The 22,019-nt window shown below is 35.0% G+C and overlaps 2 protein-coding genes across 7 annotated transcripts; one reads left to right on the top strand and one right to left on the bottom strand.

Annotated features, from left to right (window-relative positions):
* Positions 1-605: 605 nt before the first annotated feature.
* LOC147070498 (luc7-like protein 3) lies at positions 606-12,239 on the bottom strand. Of its 2 annotated transcripts, XR_015070984.1 has the most exons (8): positions 11,980-12,239; positions 11,688-11,883; positions 10,221-10,458; positions 8,358-8,495; positions 7,747-8,082; positions 7,281-7,378; positions 6,331-6,562; positions 606-2,267 (listed from the first exon to the last, which is right to left on the bottom strand). XR_015070984.1 is itself a non-coding variant. In XM_085949862.1 (7 exons), exons 1-7 carry the CDS (start codon positions 12,082-12,084, stop codon positions 6,459-6,461), a joined length of 1,215 nt encoding a protein of 404 aa, XP_085805988.1. In that variant the 5' UTR covers positions 12,085-12,239; the 3' UTR covers positions 5,323-6,458. The 2 variants fall into 2 exon arrangements, 1 of the variants encoding a protein (XP_085805988.1); XM_085949862.1 differs by lacking the exon at positions 606-2,267 and having other exon boundaries at positions 5,323-6,562.
* A 560-nt stretch (positions 12,240-12,799) lies between these two features.
* LOC147070497 (protein D2-like) lies at positions 12,800-21,791 on the top strand. Of its 5 annotated transcripts, none has more exons than XM_085949864.1 (6): positions 12,800-12,941; positions 17,411-17,549; positions 18,283-18,392; positions 19,273-19,396; positions 19,579-19,792; positions 21,554-21,791. In XM_085949864.1, exons 2-6 carry the CDS (start codon positions 17,516-17,518, stop codon positions 21,690-21,692), a joined length of 621 nt encoding a protein of 206 aa, XP_085805990.1. In that variant the 5' UTR covers positions 12,800-12,941; positions 17,411-17,515; the 3' UTR covers positions 21,693-21,791. The 5 variants fall into 5 exon arrangements, with proteins under 5 accessions (XP_085805990.1, XP_085805989.1, XP_085805994.1 ...); XM_085949863.1 differs by having other exon boundaries at positions 12,800-12,987; positions 17,458-17,549; XM_085949866.1 differs by lacking the exon at positions 12,800-12,941 and adding an exon at positions 14,929-15,316 and having other exon boundaries at positions 17,458-17,549.
* Positions 21,792-22,019: the final 228 nt, after the last annotated feature.

Below are 22,019 nucleotides of genomic sequence, written 5' to 3'. Positions count from 1 at the left end.
GTCGTAACAACAAAAGGTTGAGAGCCGCTGACATGACATAACACACATGAAGCTGTAAATAACAAAAGATTCACTATGGTTTATCAATTGAAACCGATCATGTAATGTTATGTACTTTAATTGTATTCATCTTCTTTCTTGTCTTCAAAGATAATGTTAATTTTCTGATTATGTAATTTAGATGAAATCTGAATATCAATGTTCTTTCATAATCTGGAAAAAAGTATGTCTCAAAACCAGACAAACATAGACAATGTCTATTAATCTGTAATGTTAAGTTTTAAAGTGTTAGGTCGGTTGATCATACAATAATAAAAAAAAAACAATACATATTAGAGTGGAACACCTTTGTGTTTTATTTATTTTAATTTATCAAGAAATTTTACATATTAAGTTTTACACTACAATATTATTTTCATACTGAAGGAAAAGAAATTACTTCCCTTATCCCTCTTACACCATACAGAATTTATATATATTTACTATAATTATCATATTTTTTATGACAATTTAAAATATTGTAGTAACTTTACTAAAGCAGTATTTCTACATAAAAAAATCATATTTTATTCATAAGCACTTTTATTAATTTTTTCATCCTCTTTGACAGACCACATTTTAAACTCACAACCAGATGCAGAGATGTAAGTAAACCTAACTAAAATGTTGTTTTATAACCTGGTGCAGTCGATAATTATGCATATAACATTGATAAACGTCAAAAATATGAAAATTACGCAACATAAATTATTGAATAATTAATATAAATAAATACGCAAATATTATATACTTTCAATAAATTAATGATTGCTATAACCTGTGGTTTAATTGATTAAATGCATACACTAGAGATACAGTGATCCTAGTAACTTTAATGAGCATTCAAATATTATTTCAATGACAGTTAAGTCACGCGTCACATAACTTCTGTAATTATTAATACTATATGTCTTGTGTGTATACGTTGACGATCGGTACATGATACATTAATTAGTTTTGTCGCAAAATTCATTAATATTATATGGCTTCAATTAATGCTTATAAACAAATTTGACATGTACCACTTGCCATAAAATGTAGAGGAACTGATCACTAAACGTTTATGAATAGTTATCCTAGTTTAACCTGATTTATATCTCTGCATCACTGCACGTACTACATAATATAAAACAAATCAATAGACAGGATTCGAGGAAACAAACTTTTCAATTAACAGTGAAAAGTTAAAGATTAACAAAATAATAATGGATGACTTTTGTAAAATTGTTTATCTGTGTTGTGATGTAAAAGGGGTAACGGAAGAGGAGAAGGATTCACGGTGGACGAAAAGAAGTCTACGCTTACAGGCCACAAAAACTATTATTAATTATTACACTAACATACAGATAATTATGTAACTTTTCGTTGATAGTTAAGGAAGGAGTGTGGCCCCGTAAACATCAAGAAAAAAACTATATTTTAAAAGACATTATAAATACCTCTTGATACAATGATGACAATTGCTTTTTAACACCTAAAATGTCTTCCACTTATGACACTAAAACACAATCGTAATTAAAGAATTGTACAAGAATAACTTTTGATGCACTAAGATGTCAAAATCTTAAAAAGAGAAATCTCGAATACATAATATTAAAATATTATCATAAGTAAAATTAATAATGTATTACGTAATCTATATTGAGTCACTTATAATTAATTTTTGACACTAACATTAATATTTTTACGAATAGCACAAGAAAAAATGCTACATTTACAAAATATATCATGATCGTATCGTCTAATGCTGATGATCTTTGATTACGACAAACATAAGAGGAATACAAAGCAATACAGACCTACTGATTGTATTTCAAATATTTTACATTTATTATGCATGCCAGAAAAATAGACAGAATAGACACTTTCAAAATGGGTAATATTTCAAGTTACAATACATTATTGATAGAATGAACGAACCAAACTGTAAATGTAACAATTTCTTATCGATTCAAATGAAAAATCATTCAGTTTACACTCGAGATTTTTACACACAATATCGCATTTTTAAGTTGTCACCTTGCAAATCTCTCTGGCTCTCGACGGCGGATGGTGCGGTTCGCCGGTCAAACGAACGGCTAGCGAGCGTGCGAGCGAAGTACCGACGACGGCGTAGTATCTGGAGAATGTTGGTATACCTCTTATAGCAGCAGACGTAGAAGGCTACCCGGGCGGAAGACTGCAGCCGTTGGAGATTAATGAAGCATGGCTCACCTGGATTTTGACAACTGCAAAGGTCCACCAAACAACAGCAATGATAAACAATGTCCAAAGCAACGGGGACCATCCGGATAATGAGAGCGGGCAAGACGAATCGTTTTATCTTCGTCACACGTATTATTGTTGCAATAAGCGTGAATCAATGAATAAAGTCATCGTCGGCCGCAAGACTAGAGTTTTGATGTGTGTACAAAACAGAGATCGTCAATTGATGTGCAGATTTAAAAATGATACCAACAAATCATAAATACGCAGGCGGGCAACGAACATGTAATACCGGGCTAAAACCGCTCCCTCCTTTACCCTCAGGCTTTAGAATACTGACAGATTAAATTTTAGATCTGTACATAATACGGATCCCAGACGAACTGTTTGTTTTTGACAACTTTGGGTTTTTCAGTTTTTATTAGTTTAAAATTAATCACAAAGCTAAAAGGCTAAATAGAATTTGATATCGGTTATTGCTCTTCACACACTTTCTGACGACTGACTGATAATATATGCAATATTTAATATAGTAATAGGAAAATTTTTCAGACCACATAGTTACACATTCAGGTAACACATTGAAGTTGACACAATATTACAGTTAATTAGAAATTAAGCAAATCCACATAAATTTTGCTTCAAAAGTGATTTTTTAAATATTTCTAAAACAAGAAAAATGTAGCATTAAAAGTTTAAGAAATACCTATACTACATAAAATAAGGTAAATATTTTGCAAAGTAACAGCAGTCGTTCTACGAGACTGTTCCACAAGTTTTAAATAAAGTTACGGGTAAACTTAAAAGAAAATAATTTCCTGTAAATATGTATGAAATATAAAAAATGATACTATAATATAAAAAGTAGGTGTACATAGAAAATATTAATTTTCAAATAAGAAATCACGAAAGAAAACAATGACAAATTTTTTTTCTCGTTTCTACTGGATATTACGGTTTCTCTAAATGAGATTTTACCTGAGGGCCTATGTAGTATTTATCAATATGGCATGTATTATTAAATTTAATTGTTATTTTTGAGACGTCAATAGACACTACTAAACAGCAGACTTAATATCTATCTACAATCTACATCAACTGAGGTGGTAGGAGAATGACATGCATTCCAATGGAAATGAGATAATTAACAACTATAATTGAGCCATTTGTGATTGTGCAATGAATGTTAGTTCCTATTGGACATAGAAAACAGAACTCACCAATCTGTTATAAAACCCGGTAAAGAAAAAAACGCTTTCAGCCCAGTATTAATAAAAGAAATGGCATTGCTATAGCTGTCACAGCTATCATTTGCATTGAATGAGAGAGGGCGGCGCGATGCCCGCTTCCGACGTTTCCATTCCGCACATGAATCTCCGATCTGTTGATGTATTTGTCTGTTGTAAAAATAAATACCTCGGAATTGTGTCTAGAGAGTGCGCTAGCAGACGAGACGAGCAGACAGCTTCTAAGACCAACTTAACGCCGTTCGGTTCGGATAAACAAAATGGAACACTTAGAACGTAAGCTATCGTCCGACCCATCATAAATAAGTAATTATTGTGAGGCGGTAAATAACACAGTGGTAATCTTTCCGTCGGGTGGATCCTCGCGCGCATGCTGACGATGGAATCGAATGCTTTCTGACCTGACGAGAAGGGTTCATCCGTTTCCGACTGTTCCTCATAAAGAGATAGTGTCGGCTTTATCTTTCAAATGAATATAAAATGTTTCCAGTTATTCTGTGGTCGGTTAGTGACAGGTGAATTGAAAATTATCTTCCGTGAAAAAAGTGACACGTAAATTATTTAGTAAATATGTATCAGCCTGAACATTGTTTATATAAAAATATTGCATTCTATAATAAGGCATGCCCAAAGACATTAAAGAAAAGCCTCGTTTTATACAAATGTAGCTTTTGTATATGAAAGTGAAGGTAAAACAATATTACTAAGGTTGTCAATGATTAGATTAACTGTAAGTCATTACACATTACAGGTTCATTTGTAGCAAAGTTCACACCTCTTGTGCTTTGAGATAACAACGCTTCGTATTAGTGTTACAAGCCTAAAAGATTTTGATACAATGAACAATCATTATTTACATGAAAATTTGTAAAAATCAAAAATCACCAAAGCAAGGTGTCAACAGCAAGCATGCCGCCACTTTCTTTTATATTTATGAACAAAAGATTTAATGCATTGTATGCAGAGAATAGTAACATTTCTATAGTTACCAATTTAACAATAATAAAACATCCCGCTGGAATCGCTATCAAGTGTACCGCAAAACTAAATGTATTATTTCCTTTATTAGAGTAATCAGATTTCTCTAGGCATGTTCTATATTACATAATTCTTAAAAACACACATATACACTGCTTTGGCAGGCAGTTAAAGTGGATAATTATTTAATAGAAAATGTTCTTCTATTCAATGACGGTTTAGATACCGGCCAACGAAAGATGTATGCATTGATGCAAGTGATGCAATAAATATTTATACGGGAACTTTTCGCATTGCCTCTTAAAAAAATATCAACCTCATGTTCATGGCAATACAATTATACAGTCGTTTGGTTATTTAATTCAATTATTGTTAGTAGATTAAAAAAATTACAATTAAAAAATGTGCGAGTAATATATGATCGTTTCTCTCAGATCAGAAAACATTCCCTATAAAACCAAAAACAGTAAAAGAAAAAAAACAAAAATATAAAAGCAGCCTTGTACGACAAAAAGAAACATAACTTAACGATAAATTAAATTAAATTAAAAAAACGCTAGATTCTTTCATTGCAGTGATAAATACCTCCGAAAGGCCGAGTGCGGTGGAGCGGAGACTATATCCCAAGCGTCGGAAACTTTCATATAAACCTGTCCTACAAAGACTCGAAGATCGACTGACGCGTTCGCACTCTTAATTCTGACGCAGCTGATCAAACAATGCATTAATCACATCATACTTAACTTGCGATATTCAAATATTAAAATGATATTAACTCCCCCATAAAAGAAAGCGAAAACGATATTGTATTAAAAGAAAACCTTCCAAAGGATGTGTCCCATAAAATATATTTGCAAATAGAAAAAATTAAAAAAAGCACAATCACATAAATGTAATAAGGAGTAATCTATTGATGTTTAGTTAGTATGATGTAGTGTTTTTCTTTTGCACAAACCAATCGTCACCGAGACAAAACAATGTCTTTAAATTTCCACTAACCTGCAAATTGCAATACCCTATATGTAGTGAAGGAAAACATGTTAACAAAATACACTGTAATATTATTAATAAATTTATCCTACGGAATGCTCGAAAGTTAAATCACTTCTTGCTTAATTAAGAAGTTCGTTCCCACAGCGGAGTCGTGGCGGAATGCCTGTCTCTGAAACCGTGGGCGCGGGTTCCATTGCCACTTTTGGCAAAAATCGTTTTTTTTTTTTCAATGAATCAGGCGAATAGCCAACAGCCAGCCAATCCATGTAAGAAAGTAATAAGTACGCTCGAGAACAAAGAGTGAAAGTTTAAATAAATTAATTATGTAATAGATAAAAGTTAAATTCTTTGATAGAAACAATTGATTCATCAGTAGCATAATACATCATACATCATCACAATATTATGTATGTTTTTGATAATATGAGAAAGTCATAAATTAGACTTTGATAGTAAGTAATAAAAATTAATTACACTATAACATTACATACTTTGTAGTATGATTATTAAAAGAATATGATAAGGAAGATTTAAACAGAACAAAAATTATCATCAAAATGACGAAGAAGTATATTACAAATATAGGAAAGGGTTATAAAAAAAAAAAAAATGATTTTTATTTCAGTGCCGTTATGTATTTTAATGCAAAATGTAGAGAATTTATTAAAAAACTGAGTATAATAACACATAATCTTAAATAGAAAGAATTGACAAAGATAAAGCGATGTTAGATGGATTTGTCATTGACAAACGATAATACGTAATGTGAAATGCAGCTTTGACAAAAACTATACGAATAAGGCGATAACGCAAAGGGGAGCGGTGGAGGGGGTTAAGTGGTTAAGGCGGTGCTAGTCCAATCGCTTACCTGGTGGACGTATTTATTGTGTGATACCTCTGGACTCCTCTCTGAGACGAACGCCTCCGCCGAACGGACGACGGTGATCAATGTGCGGCGTCGGCGGTAGAATCCAGAGGCTGCGAGTGAGGCGCGGCCTAGCGACCGCGCGATCTGCTTCTTCGCCGTCTTCCTCCGCCCTGTCCGTCCCTGGAACGTTCTCCGCCTGAAGGTCCGCCACTGTTGCTACCGAGTCCGCCGCCTGCCATCAAACAGTAATTTAATAAGATTTTGAAATAATGAAGGAGACTTAAGAAGCCACATTAATATTTTCTGCGTTGGTAGCATTGGATTGCTATCAAGTGTAACTAATGAAGTATTAGTTATGTGACAGTTTATTGAAGAAAATGATTTAGATTTGTCAGTTGACTTACAATGTCAATTACACTTTTTATTTATATTTAATTTTCAATTTGGGATAACACACATTTTGCCATTTGTGTGAATAGAATTTAGATATCGTTTTACATACAGTAAAAACTCGTTAATAAGACCACGGGTAATTCGAAATTTTCACGAAAAAAAAGTCCCTTGAACATTATTTTCATATAAAACCATACCTATAATTCGAATTTTGTAATTATTTTAGAGTCCTGGCATATAAAAATATTCAATAAATCGTAATAAAGCACACTTTTCATGAGCCAGTCATTGAAAATTGTGACGCACTTTTCTTAAAACATCATAAATTACTTATTTTAAGAAGGTAATAAAAATAATCCTGACATTTTATGACCCGTTAACACACACGGAACCAGAAATTTTGTAGGCACAGCTCTGATCGTAAATGATATTAATTCAAATCAAAAAAAAAAATCACAATTTTTATATTTTTCCCCCATACATTTCATAATTTGTAATTGGATTTTTTTTTCGATTTTCGGTCCAGTGGAATTCATATTAACGAGGTTTTACTGTACCTCTATCCCCCCTGTCTCTGTCGCGGTCCCCTCGATGCCGCCTCTCTTGGTCGCGCCCGTCTCGCTGCCCACCGCCTCTTCTGTCGTCACGGCTCGACCTAAAGCAAAAACATACTTATAAAACCAATTTTTTGACAGTATCAGACTAAATAGCGGCAGGGGTTAAATGCCTTACAGACGATTTGACAAAATTACCTATCACCCAGGGGGGGATTTGTCGCTACGCTGAGTGCGCGCAGGAATAGGGTCCCACATTGGCAAGCAGTTTTATTATGGATGTAATTAGCAATCTGTGAGATGGCCCACTAAATATGATGTTAATATTATATATTAGTGCGGAATTGTATTTTATGTGTAAAGGTGAAAACAAATAATGCACCATTGATGATCTCTCCTTCATTGAAGATGAACATCTTTATGCCACACCAGTTTTCACGGGCCCAATTGAAAAACAATAATATATAACCTGTGACTGCTCCTTCCACTACGTTCTCTCTCCTTGTCTGATGATCTCTCCTTTTCCTTTTCAGCACCACGATCTCTATCTCTCTGGCCTTCTCGATTCTGGCCTTCTCGATTCTGGGCTTCCCGATTCTGGCCTTCTCGATCCCGCCCTCTCTCACTCTCGCCCCTGCCGCTGCGCCTATCTCTCTCCCTCTCTCGTTCACCGCTTCCCAGACCACCGTTTCTACTCCTTTCTCTGTCTCTCTTGAGCTCTTCATTGCGGCGCTGTTCTTTATCGTTGCGTTGTTTTTCACGCTCTTGCATTATTTCATTGTACGCTTCTTTCAAACGAGAATAACTGAAAAAAGAAAGATGGTTATATTATTTGTATTAGCCATTGTTTCCCACATTAGCCACAGTTTGACAATAACAAGAGGCAGTCGTGTTCTGCTGAATCCGTGGAGTTGCCCAATACGTTAATAACTACAATTCAACTTCAATTCAATGCACGAGAATTTCAAAATTTCTTTCACCTGATAACATTAATATAAATGGCGTTTCACTAATAAAATTAATCATCTCGACAGCTTTCAGTCAGTATGTATTGTTATTGAACCAAGAAACTGTTGTTACCCGACATGCTGCTTGCCCATGAGATGATCATCGATCCTCTGTTGGGCGTCTCCGACAATCAAAAATGCGCCGCACACTCCGCACACCTCCATTTGCTTCTCTTGGGCCGCTGCCAGCTCAGCTGTCGCATTCCAATGACTGGTGGAAAAACATAACATCTGCATTATAAAACGAACCAATAAATACAGTATAACCTCGTTTTTACGTGCCCGGAATTCACGTTTTCCCGGCAATTCCGTGTAATTTTTTCAGTCCCGATGTATTTCAGTACATTTAATACCCGCATTTACGTTTTTCTTTCCCGCGATTTACGTCGGAAATATTCAAAATATGCGAGTTACGCGCGCTTGACAATGATTGGGTCGTGACATTCGAACGGCGTAAGGTGTTTGGAGGGAAAACTCCGTGTCTTTAGAACGGCGCACTTGATTGGTCCATTGGTCGCCATCTTTTCTTTTGGCATCGTGTTTGTGTTTTGTATACACTCCGTCTGTCATTATTCTGTCATCAGTCTTACAAGTTACAAGTTAACGGTTTATTTATTTCATATTGCATTCGGTTCGATTATTATTCATTTTTACATCCTCATTCTTTCAAACACATAATGTCTAACCAAAGGAAAGCTTTGTCAGTGCAAGAGAAAAGGAACATTCTCGAAAAAGTGAATAGAGACTTGGTGGAAGTTGATGACATTGTTGACAGTCATTTAACACCAGTCTGCTGAAGTACTGTCTGATGAAGAAGAGGTTGATATTCCAACAAAAGAAGAAGCATTGAGGTTCATCGAGGGTTTAAAAACCTACTTTACAAGCTTTGCTGATATCCAAGATGACACTTTTAAATGTTTATATAGTCTTGAAAGAGAATTACATAACAAAAAAAACAAAAATGCAACAAACTAACATACCGTCGCTATAGGATTGGTTTCCCGAATATCCGTTTTTGTCGAAATCGACCTTTTAATGCAGAATATTTCTAATTGGACTAGAACCATCCCTTTCTTTAAATTACTTTGTAATGGTAATGAATACATCATTCATATGCTGAAAAAATAACAATTTAAATATCTCCATGTATTTAAATATAGGATTATGAAAATTGTTTTTTGTCTCCTGAACATTTGGTCTATTCGGTAAACCAATCCTACAGCGACGATACATGATTTTTTTAATAAAAAATAAAAAAAATCGATAAAAATTTTAATTGAATGTTGTTTTTTACTAAAACGTTATTTTTTTAGAAACAAAATTTAAATGTTCTTTTTTTCAATATCCCCCTTTTACATTTTCCCTCCAATTAGGTTTTTTTTTCAGTCCCTTAAAAAACGTAAAATAGGGGTTATACTGTAATTAGATTAGTAGGTATATATCGATAGTTTAGTGCACAGATATTGTATGTCCAGTTTAGTATGTTTTGAGAAAATCGAAGTTTAAAATTTGAGATGCATGAGAAATAGACATAATAGGTATATTATGAATGATACAGTATCTTCTAAAATATCCTATTTGGACATACAACATTTTTACAGCATAAAGATATGATGCAGACGAACATTTTGTGTATGTTAACTCAAATTCGACAAAAACTGGAGATACAATATCTGTGCACTAAAACATCGATACGTCTCATATTTCAAATGAAGTTGTCTACTTATTCGCATTTGACAATAAACGATGACACATTAAAATTGTTACTGTTTAGAAGCTTAAAAATAAAAAAAAACAATATTTATAGTTAAAAAAAATTATTACTGTCTTCGATGACTTTGAACGTTATCACAATATCATATCGAAAATACTTATCTACAACATTATTCGTGGACTTTGAATGGTGAAATGAAATGGAATAATGGATTGGACTCACCCATAGTTGTGCAGCTGCTCCTTCTCGTCCTTGAGCTGATCGCAGAGCTTCATGAGTCCTTGGGCCTGCTCCACGTCTCCTCGGATCCCAGCCTGCTCCGCCTCCCCTTCCAGTTTGGCCACCTTCTCGCTGAGCAGTTGGATTTGCTCCTGGTTCCTTTCCGTCTGCGCCGCGGTCAGGGGGATCTCAGGTTTTGAATTCATCAGCTCCAGCCGCTGTTGGCCCTTTTGAATTTTACCTAAAAGGAAAAAGCGCATCTTATAATAAATATGAAACTATAAAATAACTATCAGGCTCAAACTGACCTACAAATCTAAGTGCTGAAGACATATATTAAAAAATTGTAAGATGTAAGAAATCTTTAAAATGGATAGAACAATATTGAGGAGTGTCGATAGGGCCATATTATGGCTAAGCGCGAGCGGGAGGGGAGAGTATAGCTTGCCGGCGCAGCGAGACTCCACTAAATTTTCGTAACGATTATGGCTCGGAGATCATGAGTAAAACATATTCCATGTTAAAAATGGGGCGGCACTTTGTCTAGGAACGTCACCAAACCTAATTTACCTCGGCACACGGAATGTGAGTTTAGTTTGAAGAAAAGCTAGTGTATTCACCAACAAATTTCACTCGACTCAGACCGCATGTCGCATGTCTTGGTGCTACGGTTATGCATGTGCAGACGCTACGAGTTGATCATTTCTAATCCAACTTTCAAACTCGTCAGCCGCCTTATATCTTACTCCTACCAGTTTGAATTGTTGTTGACATTTCGAGAGGTCGCACACGTCACTGTCGCATAACTAAGCCGGCTCTCACATCAAAACTCATCTCGTCTGCAAAGTGCAGAATACGCCGATGTAACGTCATCGTTATTCAAGTTATTCACAAAACACATGTTGCCAAATGGCGTTCCACAGATCGGTTGAATGCAACTTTTTAGTTTGAAAAAATATCAATCATTGAATCAGGCTGCGAATCGAAGATGCCAGAACGCATAAGAACACCTACAAATTGGTCATTCCTATACTAGCTCGCCGATCACCACATCCAAATATCTATATGTTTCGAGGGTTACGTGCGCTGTCGCTAGGTAGATGTGCGCAGTCTCCATATGCAACACCGGATCGACATTCTTAGAAGGTTTGATTTATGGCTGTGCAGCAGACGAGGCGAGATTAAATAATATAAGAGCCGGCTAATGTGCGCTGGCAACTGCTCTTCCAATATTCTTGCAAGGTTTGATTTATGACTGTCTCAGACGAGACAATCTGCGTGTGCGAAGCGTCTAAGTGTTACACGCACACACTTATACAATAATCACTATTAGCCTGAATAATGACTGAATAGTGTTTAGTGACATTATATGCATCTCAGCTTATAATCATATGATAAAAACACTGACTTCAAAGAAGCGCCCAACACCAGAATTATGTTCTAAAAGTAATAAACAACTAATTGACTCACGTTCGACATCGTTAATCATGTTTTGGCAAAATCTCAGGAACTCATCTTGATAGTAGTTCTTTTTATAGCACGGTTCCTCTTTCTCGAACAGCTCTTTGACTTCGTCGTCATGGATACGTTGGCAACTTCCTAAGTCCGCTCTCGTATTCACGAACAGATCGTGCGGGCAAAACTTTACCATGTAATACTTGCAGTACTGCAAAATAACAAAATATAGACATATTCAATACCGACGCCATGATACAGAAAATAACAAAATCAATCTCTTTGTTGTCAAAATTTTGTTACTCACGGCCGTGTCTGCCCAATTTAGCTTCTGAGTTTTCTCGTTTGGATTTGTATTCCTGTGTCTCCCCATTAACTCATCCAAGAGTTGGGCTGCTGCCATTACGGCCATCGCGGCGCTTTAATATTGTATTAGTGTTACGTATAACAAATGAGATGAGTTTTCTTCGAAACAACAAAACCTGCACCGATTCTACGTTTCCAAAACGGAAGATATTATTAAAGATGGCTGACTCAAAAATAACCTGCTGGGTGCTCACTAGCGCTTGCTAGCGCTCACTACCCTGCAGCCCAGTGTTGCCATGTCTACTGAAATTTGATTATCTGCTGAAATTTTGGTCAGGACAAGAAGAAATTATGATATTAGTGATGAATAAAGGTCACTTTTTACATGATTTTTTAAAAGACACTTATTAGATTATGTCAATATACACGCTTTTACTAAACACAATCGTTGAATTTCATACATTTTTGTCAATCTACTAATATTTTGAAGAAAAAATCAAAAATCTACTGAATATTGAAAATTTTAGTTGGCAACACTGCTGCAGCCTCCAGCTGATATTATTGCCATCACTCTAAAATTAAAATAAAGTCGAAAGGCCAGTTCATAGCCATGTTTCTATTAATGGTTTTCACAACATTCTTATAATATTTACACTATAAAACCTCAAAAATATTATATATAGTATACAAATATTGATTTAGGGAACACACTTGATAAATGAATGCCGAAGAAGCCATGCAATTGGCATTGGGTATGCTAGAACTAGTGCATAAGGTCTTATAATATTTTTAACGAGCTAGTAACCCTGTCTTTGACCGTCAAAGTCAAAAAGTTTGACGTTTCTCTGACCCGGTGTTTCAGTGATATCTCTAGTAACTATGTACAAATTTCTAATATTTAGTACTTAACTAACATTGTTTTTACATACTAAACTTATTTTTTAGCTCATGATACATTATGCAGTAATTATAATACATTAGATCATCACTTACTTCATTAGTTACCTTTGTAAGTCGGAATAACCACGTGACTGCTAAGTAATTTAAGTGAATAAAATGTATTTTCCAAAAGTTCTTGATCACGTCTTTATGTGGTGGCGGTCCTGATCCTGATGAAGTTAATTCTAATCATAATTCATTTTCTATTCGCGTACTAATTATCTAGAACTTACGAGTATTTGTTGTCAATCATTCCCATTATCTGGATAACGAAGACTAGACATTTAGCTAAAATAAAAACCGTATGTTGTGATTTTAAAATTGCGTTTAGTATGGTTTAACACTGACAATACGTTATGTCGAAAATGTTAACCTCACAGGGGAGAAGAGTGAAAAATAACTAACTTTTAAATGTTCTCATTAGATGCAATTACACTTTACAATTTTGCCAAGCTCTTCCGTTTTACCCACCGTCAGGGCTTTTTCCAATTCGTCGACATTCTCATAGATGTCCGCAATTCGCAGCTGTACTCTGACATTCATATTTAGGGCATTGTACTGCTATGTTACAATGTCCTCTAAAACATCACATTCATCGCAGAGCTGCGAATCGCTTCTTCCCATGAGGACATCAAATCTTTTACCCATTGTGTGCCCTGTTCTTAGCCTCAGTATTAGCTTAAGCTCGTTCCTCTTCAAAGGAGACTCTACAAACTGTGGTGATGGTAGAATAAATTTACTCCATTTCCCCTTTTCTAATGATGCCCTATGGTGAAAATCTATCCACATACTCTGGCACATTTTCTTTATAGCCTCATTCCAGTCCAGGTTTTCTGGTATCCACTGATATGGCACCCCTGAATGGCCAGATCATCCACCCTTTCATTGCCCTCAATACCCATGTGCGATGGGATCCATTGAAGGCATAGTTCTCCTCCTCTATTTTTCTTGGCTTCGATCTAGTCAAGGATGTGAAATGCTATGCTTTTACTGTTATTTTGGCCTTTGTTAATTTACGGCTATTTTCAAAATGTGTTTGCAGCTGTATTCTCCATAACCGACTTGTACCGAAAATAGTTCTGTTTTACTCATCCAGTATTTCACTTCAATTTTTAGCAGCATTTACAGATTTTTACCCAAAGCTAGAGTGGAAACATGCAGTCCTTCTAGTCCAAACCGTAAGGCACTCGCCAGGGATTCCGGGCTGTATTTCCGGTGACATCACAATACAGATGTATAATTTTTTAAAGCTAGAGCATCAGATTTCTTTCACCATTTAGTTTTTGAGTTGTTACCGTTTGTTCTTTGACATTGTTTCCTCGATGTTTCAGGATTTCATAATTTTTGAAACTTTCACAGTTGATAGATTTTTGGGATTTCACCACGTGTATTTCTCCCTTCTTTCCCCGTATTTCGGGCTCGTTGCAGAGGTCATTATCAAGAGATATTCGGATTATATGCGATGGCTAGGTCATGTACACCGTATGAATGACAATGAACCGGCAAAGAGAGTGATGTCCAGCAATCCAATAGGGCGTAGAAGAAGAGGCAGGCCAAAGATTCACTGGTTGGATGGAGCTGCCAGTGACTGCCGTATTCTGGGTGTACCGAATTGGAAAGCAGCCACACTGAATAGGGACAGGTGAAAGGAACTGTTGGAGGAGGCCAGGACCCACACTGGGTTGTCGCGCCCCCGATGATGATGATTCGGATTATATAGTTTTCTTTACAAAGGACGACAAAATATCCCTTATTCCAGCCTAGAAATTAATTTGTGATGTGTATCCATAGAGTATCTGAAATCGTTTCAATCAATATTTCCTCTCATGTTTTTAGTTATCCACTAGGTTTTGCCAATATATAAGGAACACTGACTATATTAACTCATTTGGTACTAACACCACAACTGACGCGTTTGGAGTAATTGGCCATTAGATATAATTAACATGTTATTTAAATGTGGTAGCAGTGATTGTGTTAAGATTTTATTTGAAAGTGACATGACTTCCAGCTCTTACAGAAAAATCAATCTAGTATCTCTGCAACTAACACAGTAAACTATCACCCCCTTTTGACTATCAGCTAAGCTGTACCCTTTTCGACATATGTTAAAGCAGAATTCACACATCTCTTGAGAATAAGAATGTACAACGCACGGTGACAAACCAACATTAACAACCAACCTTGAAAATCTCACAGTAATTGATGCCCTGTAGCATATTGTAATGTAAAAAGGAAAAAATAATAATCATCCTCTCTGATACCTGACAATGGTTTCATTAGGACGTTCATTTTAATGTGCTCAGTGGACCATGAAAAGTGTGTCTGCCTACGTAAACACATAATAAAGGAAATCGAAATTGCTCTGTCATTTATGGTACAGCAAGTCCATAATATCGGTAAAAAAAAATCCATTTTACTTGCTGTTATTACGATACTTAGTAATAATTGGTCTACAATATGGTGATGTTGAAACTTAATTTTGTTTAGTTACCTATTATTAAAATTTGGAAGGCCATCGTAATTAGATAAAAATCAATTTGGTTTTTTTCTAGTACCTACTAGATACTTTTAATTTATTATTATCTTTCAGTCAAATTGAAAATGTTCTAAATCAAAATTGTTGAAAAGACTTAGGAATTTAAAATTCTCATCGATGAAGATCATTGCTTCAAGATGTGCCGCTAAATCTTATTTTTACTTTTTATTATTTTACCACGTTTTTATTAGCTCGTATTCCTGTTTGTCCAAAACAAATCTTGCATTTTTAACTAACTTCCCGACTAGATAGACATTTGAAACTTTTAGAATATATCAGAACACGATGACAATGCATTCTTTTAATACTTTTAGCCATCTTTAAGCAGAATTGAATTCATTTTCAGTTAATTCTGTTTTGTATGGAAAGTTATTTCAGAAAAAAATCGTAAAAAGTACAAACACTATTATTGGTTGCTAAGGGGGTCCTAGCAACTAAATTATTAATATATACGTGCGTTACTATGGAAATCAATATGAAATGTCAAAATGAAATTTCAGTATTCTATATTTATTCAGTATTTCTATCAAGTACAGAAAAAAGTATTCATTAATACATAGAATTGTCAAGTTTATATGATTCAACAGAAAATTTAAAAATGTAGCATATAAAAAGTTCTTTTTATCTTGTAATTATTCTACATTCAATACAAATTTTACCTTTGTGAACTATACTTTTTGAGACACGGAACTCTAAAAATGCATTATTAATTAAATCAAAAATTAATTATTAAGAATCTGATATCAGAAGTCTGGCAGAAGATCAAGTAGTGTCTCTGCCATTTTATTATGTAATTTGAAAAACTCTGCTTTAAATTAACAAACATAAAAATTCACATGTGTTATAATCAATGTTTTTTTTTTTAAAAAAAAGGTGCCAGAACTCAATTAACTCACATCATATATTTGAATAATAGTATATAGTGATTTCCATGGTCCCCACATCCTGAAGCGGGCCCCTTACCTATCACTAAGGTTAAAGGTAGTCTGACGCTCTATAGTAGCGTTTTTCAAATGGTGTTCGAGGTAAAATTAAAGGTAGTCAGTGTATCAACAAACATCAACCAAAAAATGCAATTTACATATGCAATTTATATAATGCAACTACACAACTAAATATTTTTAAATGTTAATAAGCCTGAAGGAAATTAGCGATTTTACAATTAGATTAGAGCAAATTTGTGATGTGCGTTTATCTCACTTATCTGGTCGATCCCCCAGGATAGAGCCCTGTCAATCCCCCCTTTGTCGGGGCCATGGTGATTTCCAAAGTTCAGTCCAATTCTCGTCTGGCAAATCGTCTCGATTCCTCTATGGCCGAATGTCTTCTACTGAGTAAACACCAATCAACATTTTGATGGATCGAAAAGTGTCAAAGGTGGTCCAACGACTTCGATGAAAAAAAGTGCCGAAATTGTTTTGGTCTTCAACGAAGCTCTTATTGGGGTATTAATTAGATTCATTTGCGAAAATTCGCGTTCACATTCAGTTGAAGAAATGGTAATAGAATTCAATGCATATATCAAACGTGATAATTTTTCAGGATATTCCTTTTCATGTGAAATTCAGGAAAATTAACTTGTACTATGTAAACGCGAACATTGTTTCGTCTAATTTCTTTTGAAACATTAAAAATGCCATGAAAAACGCCGTTCCACCACATTATTTTATACATTTTGATACACCATTATCACAAACTAAGATTATATGAGGTAATAGTTGGGGTAGGTTTGGTTTGGTTTGGTCTAAAAAGAATGTTGTAAAATCTCATGGCCACATGCCATGCCACGGCACATTTACCGAATATTTTAGCCTACATTTTCAACTGTATATACCTGCCACATTTTTAATGAACCCATAAAATATTAAATCTAATGGGAAAATAATTGTGTAAGTCCTGTATAAAACAAACATGCATATTTGCTTGTCTGTACAATGAGGCACAAGCCAATCAGTTAATTAGTAATTTTAATATAAAAGAATTGTTATCTTCCCTTTTCAGGCAGTTGTGTTTCTGACAGATAAGCTATTAGATTAGCAGCCAGTTTTAAAAAATCGAAATGGCCAAACTATACCTCGTTTTTATTTTTGCTGGTAAGGTTCTACAATATTATGACACTATTATAATAATCGCTGTTCAATATTCAATGTATTAAAGCAGAGGTCAGAGCTACATTTTCAGACTAATGGGTCACATTCAAATTGTTATTAGACATATTTGTTTAGATTATTTGTAATCGTATGTCGCTTACTACGTAGGACAATTTTTAAACTTTGCAGCAGAGTTAACGCAGGAATTGTATTGTTTGGCTGGAGGCAGCATGTATGGTGGCGGTTCAGGGGTGATTTTTCTACTGATAAACATTTTAAAACATAACATGTGTTTCGAGGCGGGACAAAGGGAAAGATTTCTTGAATCTTACATTATGTCTCAGTTACCGTTAGCCGTATATTTTGTTTTCATCCTTAAGGGACGCGTGCAAATGGTTGTAAGTCAGACTAAAATTACATTTCCATATCGTAGGCATTTTGATATTCTTTAGATTTTCGATTGTGAATTATATATGGCATTTACATAGGGTAGGGTAGGTTTGGTGTTATGCTGTATAACAAAACGCCTTTATTCCAATATGCCAATGTATATAATATGTATTTTTCTATGGGCACTGATTCAATCAAACTAAAAACGTTTTGGAGTCACCATCGAGTGTTGTAATACAAAAAGTTACCACGAGTTCAAACTCTTTTCTAAATTTATTACATATATTAGATGGAAAGATTATTATATACATAGATAACTAATGTATTTGTAACTCTTTATTGGCAGTAATGTCAGGTGGATTAATAGCTCGTGCCATGTCAACTGCCGCCAAGAGTTTCCTCGCGAATCAGATCGTTCCTGATGTCATTGCCGTAGCTCCGGCGGAACTTCTTAAGGTAAACAACTTATATTATACTTTTTTAATTAAATATTTTTCTATTTATTTATACACAACGGACATGTATTAGAAAAGAGACTTAACTCAAAATTTGCAATTATTCGGGAGAAACATTTTAATTTTTATTCGATCTTTGATTCTCCGTATTTTCAAAACAATGAGACAAAAATAAAATAAAAACAGTTCACGTTTTGAAGATATTTCTCACATATGTGTACTGGAAAAGCGACGCAAGTAAAAAAATGTCACTGTTCAAATTCGCACAACGTCAAATATGGCCCATTGGAAAAGTAACAGTTGTGAAATCTAGGGATGAAAAAAATTAAATAAATTACTTTCGCATATACGCACGCACATGTAGATGGCGCTAGTGAGGTTCCAGTGGTGATGATAACTGAAAATCGACAAATTTTGATTTAGGTCTCTTTTCTAATACATATGCGAGTCAACATTTAACAATACATCATTCTTTATTGAATTTTGAACGATAACAGAAACATGCTTGTTGAACAAAAACTTTTTAAAAATGTGCTGAATGGGAATTGAATATCTATTGCAATCCGGGCGGTGTGCTTTACCAATTTATCTACTGGAGAATCAAAAGACCCCCTCATTTTCACATAAAGACGCCAGATGCTAATGTGAATCAAAATTTTTCACTCGAACGATTCCAATTGTGATGAATATTGCATTCCAATGAATTTTATCCCAGCATGAAAATAATTGTTTGTTGCAGTGATTGTTTTTAATTTAGTACACAGAAATTAAGAAACCATATATTGGGCATTTGACTACATACTTTGGGTTGTCACAGAGGATTTCGGATCATTTATAACCTTTATGTAAGCTAATAAAACAAAATTGTTTCTTATTTTCAGATAAAGTACCCGTCAGGGGTGGAAGTATCAGAAGGAAATGAACTTACTCCGACCCAAGTGAAGGACGTTCCATCGGTGGAATGGAACGCCACTCCAGGAACTCTTTACACCTTGTGCATGACTGGTAAGAATATTTGGAAAATTCCATTTTCCTGTTGAATTAATGATTCCTAATGTAGTACCTATGAGTGAGGATGTCACTGGCACCTCAAATACTGAACTTTCCATGAAAATGTTAATTACATAAAATAAGTATCTAAATGTAAAATCGGTTGTGACTATGATTTACTCTTTTATTTTTCACAGATCCCGATGCACCGTCCCGTGCCAAGCATGATTTCCGCGAATGGCATCACTGGCTAGTCGGCAACATCCAGGGCAGTGCCATTTCTACCGGAGACGTGCTGTCGGCATACGTGGGCAGCGGTCCTCCACCAGACACGGGTCTCCATAGATACATCTTCCTCGTATACCAGCAAGCCAGCAAGATCGACTTCTCCGAGCCGCGTCTGACTAACACGTGAATAATTTTATTTGTTTCTGTCTTTAATATATAAATATATTATAACTATATCTAGAGCAGCGATTTCCAAATTGGGAGGCCCGCCTCCCTGGGGAGCCACAAACTATTGCAAAGGGAGGCGCGAACAGGATGATGAATTTGGATTGACTATTGTTGAAAATTAAAAATTGAATAAATCATCTTGCGATACTTCGTTGAAACAAAAATTTCAAAGTTTTCACTCTTTTCACTAGGTCAATTTTGGTTGAATCGAAGTGAAGAATGCAATATTTTGTCAAGCAAAGCAATGTATGAAATGCTCCCTACCGTAACATCAATTCATGCGAAACGGGATTTTCTGCAGCAATGAAATCCAAATATCGAGCCCGTTTAGTAGAAGATAGAGAGCTACGAGTAGCACTCTCCGCAATGACACCTAGTGTGATAAACAAACACATACATTGTATTAAAAACCAATTAATTTAAATATGAATAAAACGTTGGTAATATTCTGTAAAAAACTATATTTTATTTTTTGTACCATTTAGAATGGGTCTGTATTATTTTTTTAAATAAAGGGCGGGGGGGAGGCGCCAAAATTAGATTTTTTTAAGGGAGACATACTGACATAAAGTTTGGAGATCACTGAACTAGAGGATTATGAACATTTTCTATTGTAACACTTAATGGCGAATGAACAAAGTTTTTTCGTATGGTTGAACTGGCAGCCGTAGAAAAATACTTACAATCTGCATCTGACTGATGAAAAATGACAGCTTTAAAATCTTGTTTGTGACCCACCATCTTTAGCGACCTTTCGACATTTTCGTTTCGTTATTACGTACGTATGACATAATATATTGCATGATCGAAGAAGAAGAATAAATTAGACATCACCAAATACCATATTGACAAATAGGATCTTTCATAAAATTCTATACTCAAATACTTCCGGAAATCGCTGATAATTAAAATCCATGTTACTGAACCATAGCATAATACTGGTCTGTTATATAAACAGTCTTTTGTGTTTCTTGATAATCTAAAGGATTAGAGGTGCTTATAGAGACTTGTGTTGTTCGCACCTATCGGTGGCGAGGGTTGGAGATAAACTGATAAGATTTGACATAAATAGTGCACAATAAACTTTGTCAGTCATACTTATTTGATTCCATTGAACTAAGAATACAATTTGGGGATGAGGGTTCCTGGTTAGTTTTTAAAATTCAATTAAACCCTGCTTAAACCAAAGCATAATAATATTAATACTATCGACCGAAGGTACTTGATCGAATTTGAATTAAAATTCTAATGGATTTAAGTTTTGTACTTTTCCATTTGAGTATGGAATACTACAAAACTTAAATCCATTATAATTCAAAGCATAATAGTTTAGGTATGCTATGGACGATCAGACAAAAATAGTGCACTTAAAATTTTGTCGGTCACCCTTTGCCACTGGCACCTATGATCATTCTTTTAATCTCTGCTCATGTGAATATTATTATTAATGACAATACAGACCTCTGTCAGACATTGCTCTCCATCATCTCCTCTCCCTTGTCCCAGAACGCCACTTAGACACACCAAGAGTCTAGAGGTTCCCTTCTACTCCATCCAGCCACTGAAGCTATAGTCTGCCGACGCATCGTCACTCCAGTTTTGTTGACATTAAGCGCTTTGATGCTGATGTATCCTTCATCATTTCTATATATCACCCATATTGATATTAATTGTAATCCAATGTAGACAAACTTGCTTATTTATTTTTGTTTCCAGGAGTGCCAACAACCGTGAGAAATTCTCCATAGACAAGTTTGCAAAGAAATACAATCTGGGAGATCCCATTGCCGGAAACTTCTACCAAGCGCAGTACGATGACTACGTGCCCATCCTTTACAAACAACTCGGTGCTTGAAGATCCATCTCTACATCTGATTCAACTCAATACTCTTCACTTGATTTGTTACTTTTATAGGCAACTACGATACAATAAAACATTATATTTCTAAATTAATTGAACCTTTTATTATTTTTTGTCTCCTTTTATCAAAACCTTTATAGGTAAACTTATTAATAAAATATTTTCTCCAAAACTTCTCATCCACACACCCACTAGTAAGAGACATTTTAACACTATCAACACAGCTTCAAATGATAGGAACAAACCTTAGATTCTTTTGAATATGAAGTTATACAGGGATAACTGGAAAACATGCTGATAGATACGCTAAATAACCCACAA

The sequence above is a fragment of the Rhyacophila brunnea genome, unplaced genomic scaffold (genome assembly GCF_057557595.1).
Source record: "Rhyacophila brunnea isolate RB1 unplaced genomic scaffold, BYU_Rbru_1.0 scaffold_22, whole genome shotgun sequence".
Lineage (NCBI taxonomy): Eukaryota > Metazoa > Arthropoda > Insecta > Trichoptera > Rhyacophilidae > Rhyacophila > Rhyacophila brunnea.
Note: the sequence above shows the minus strand (reverse complement) of the source record. Positions and strands in the feature narration are given on the sequence as shown.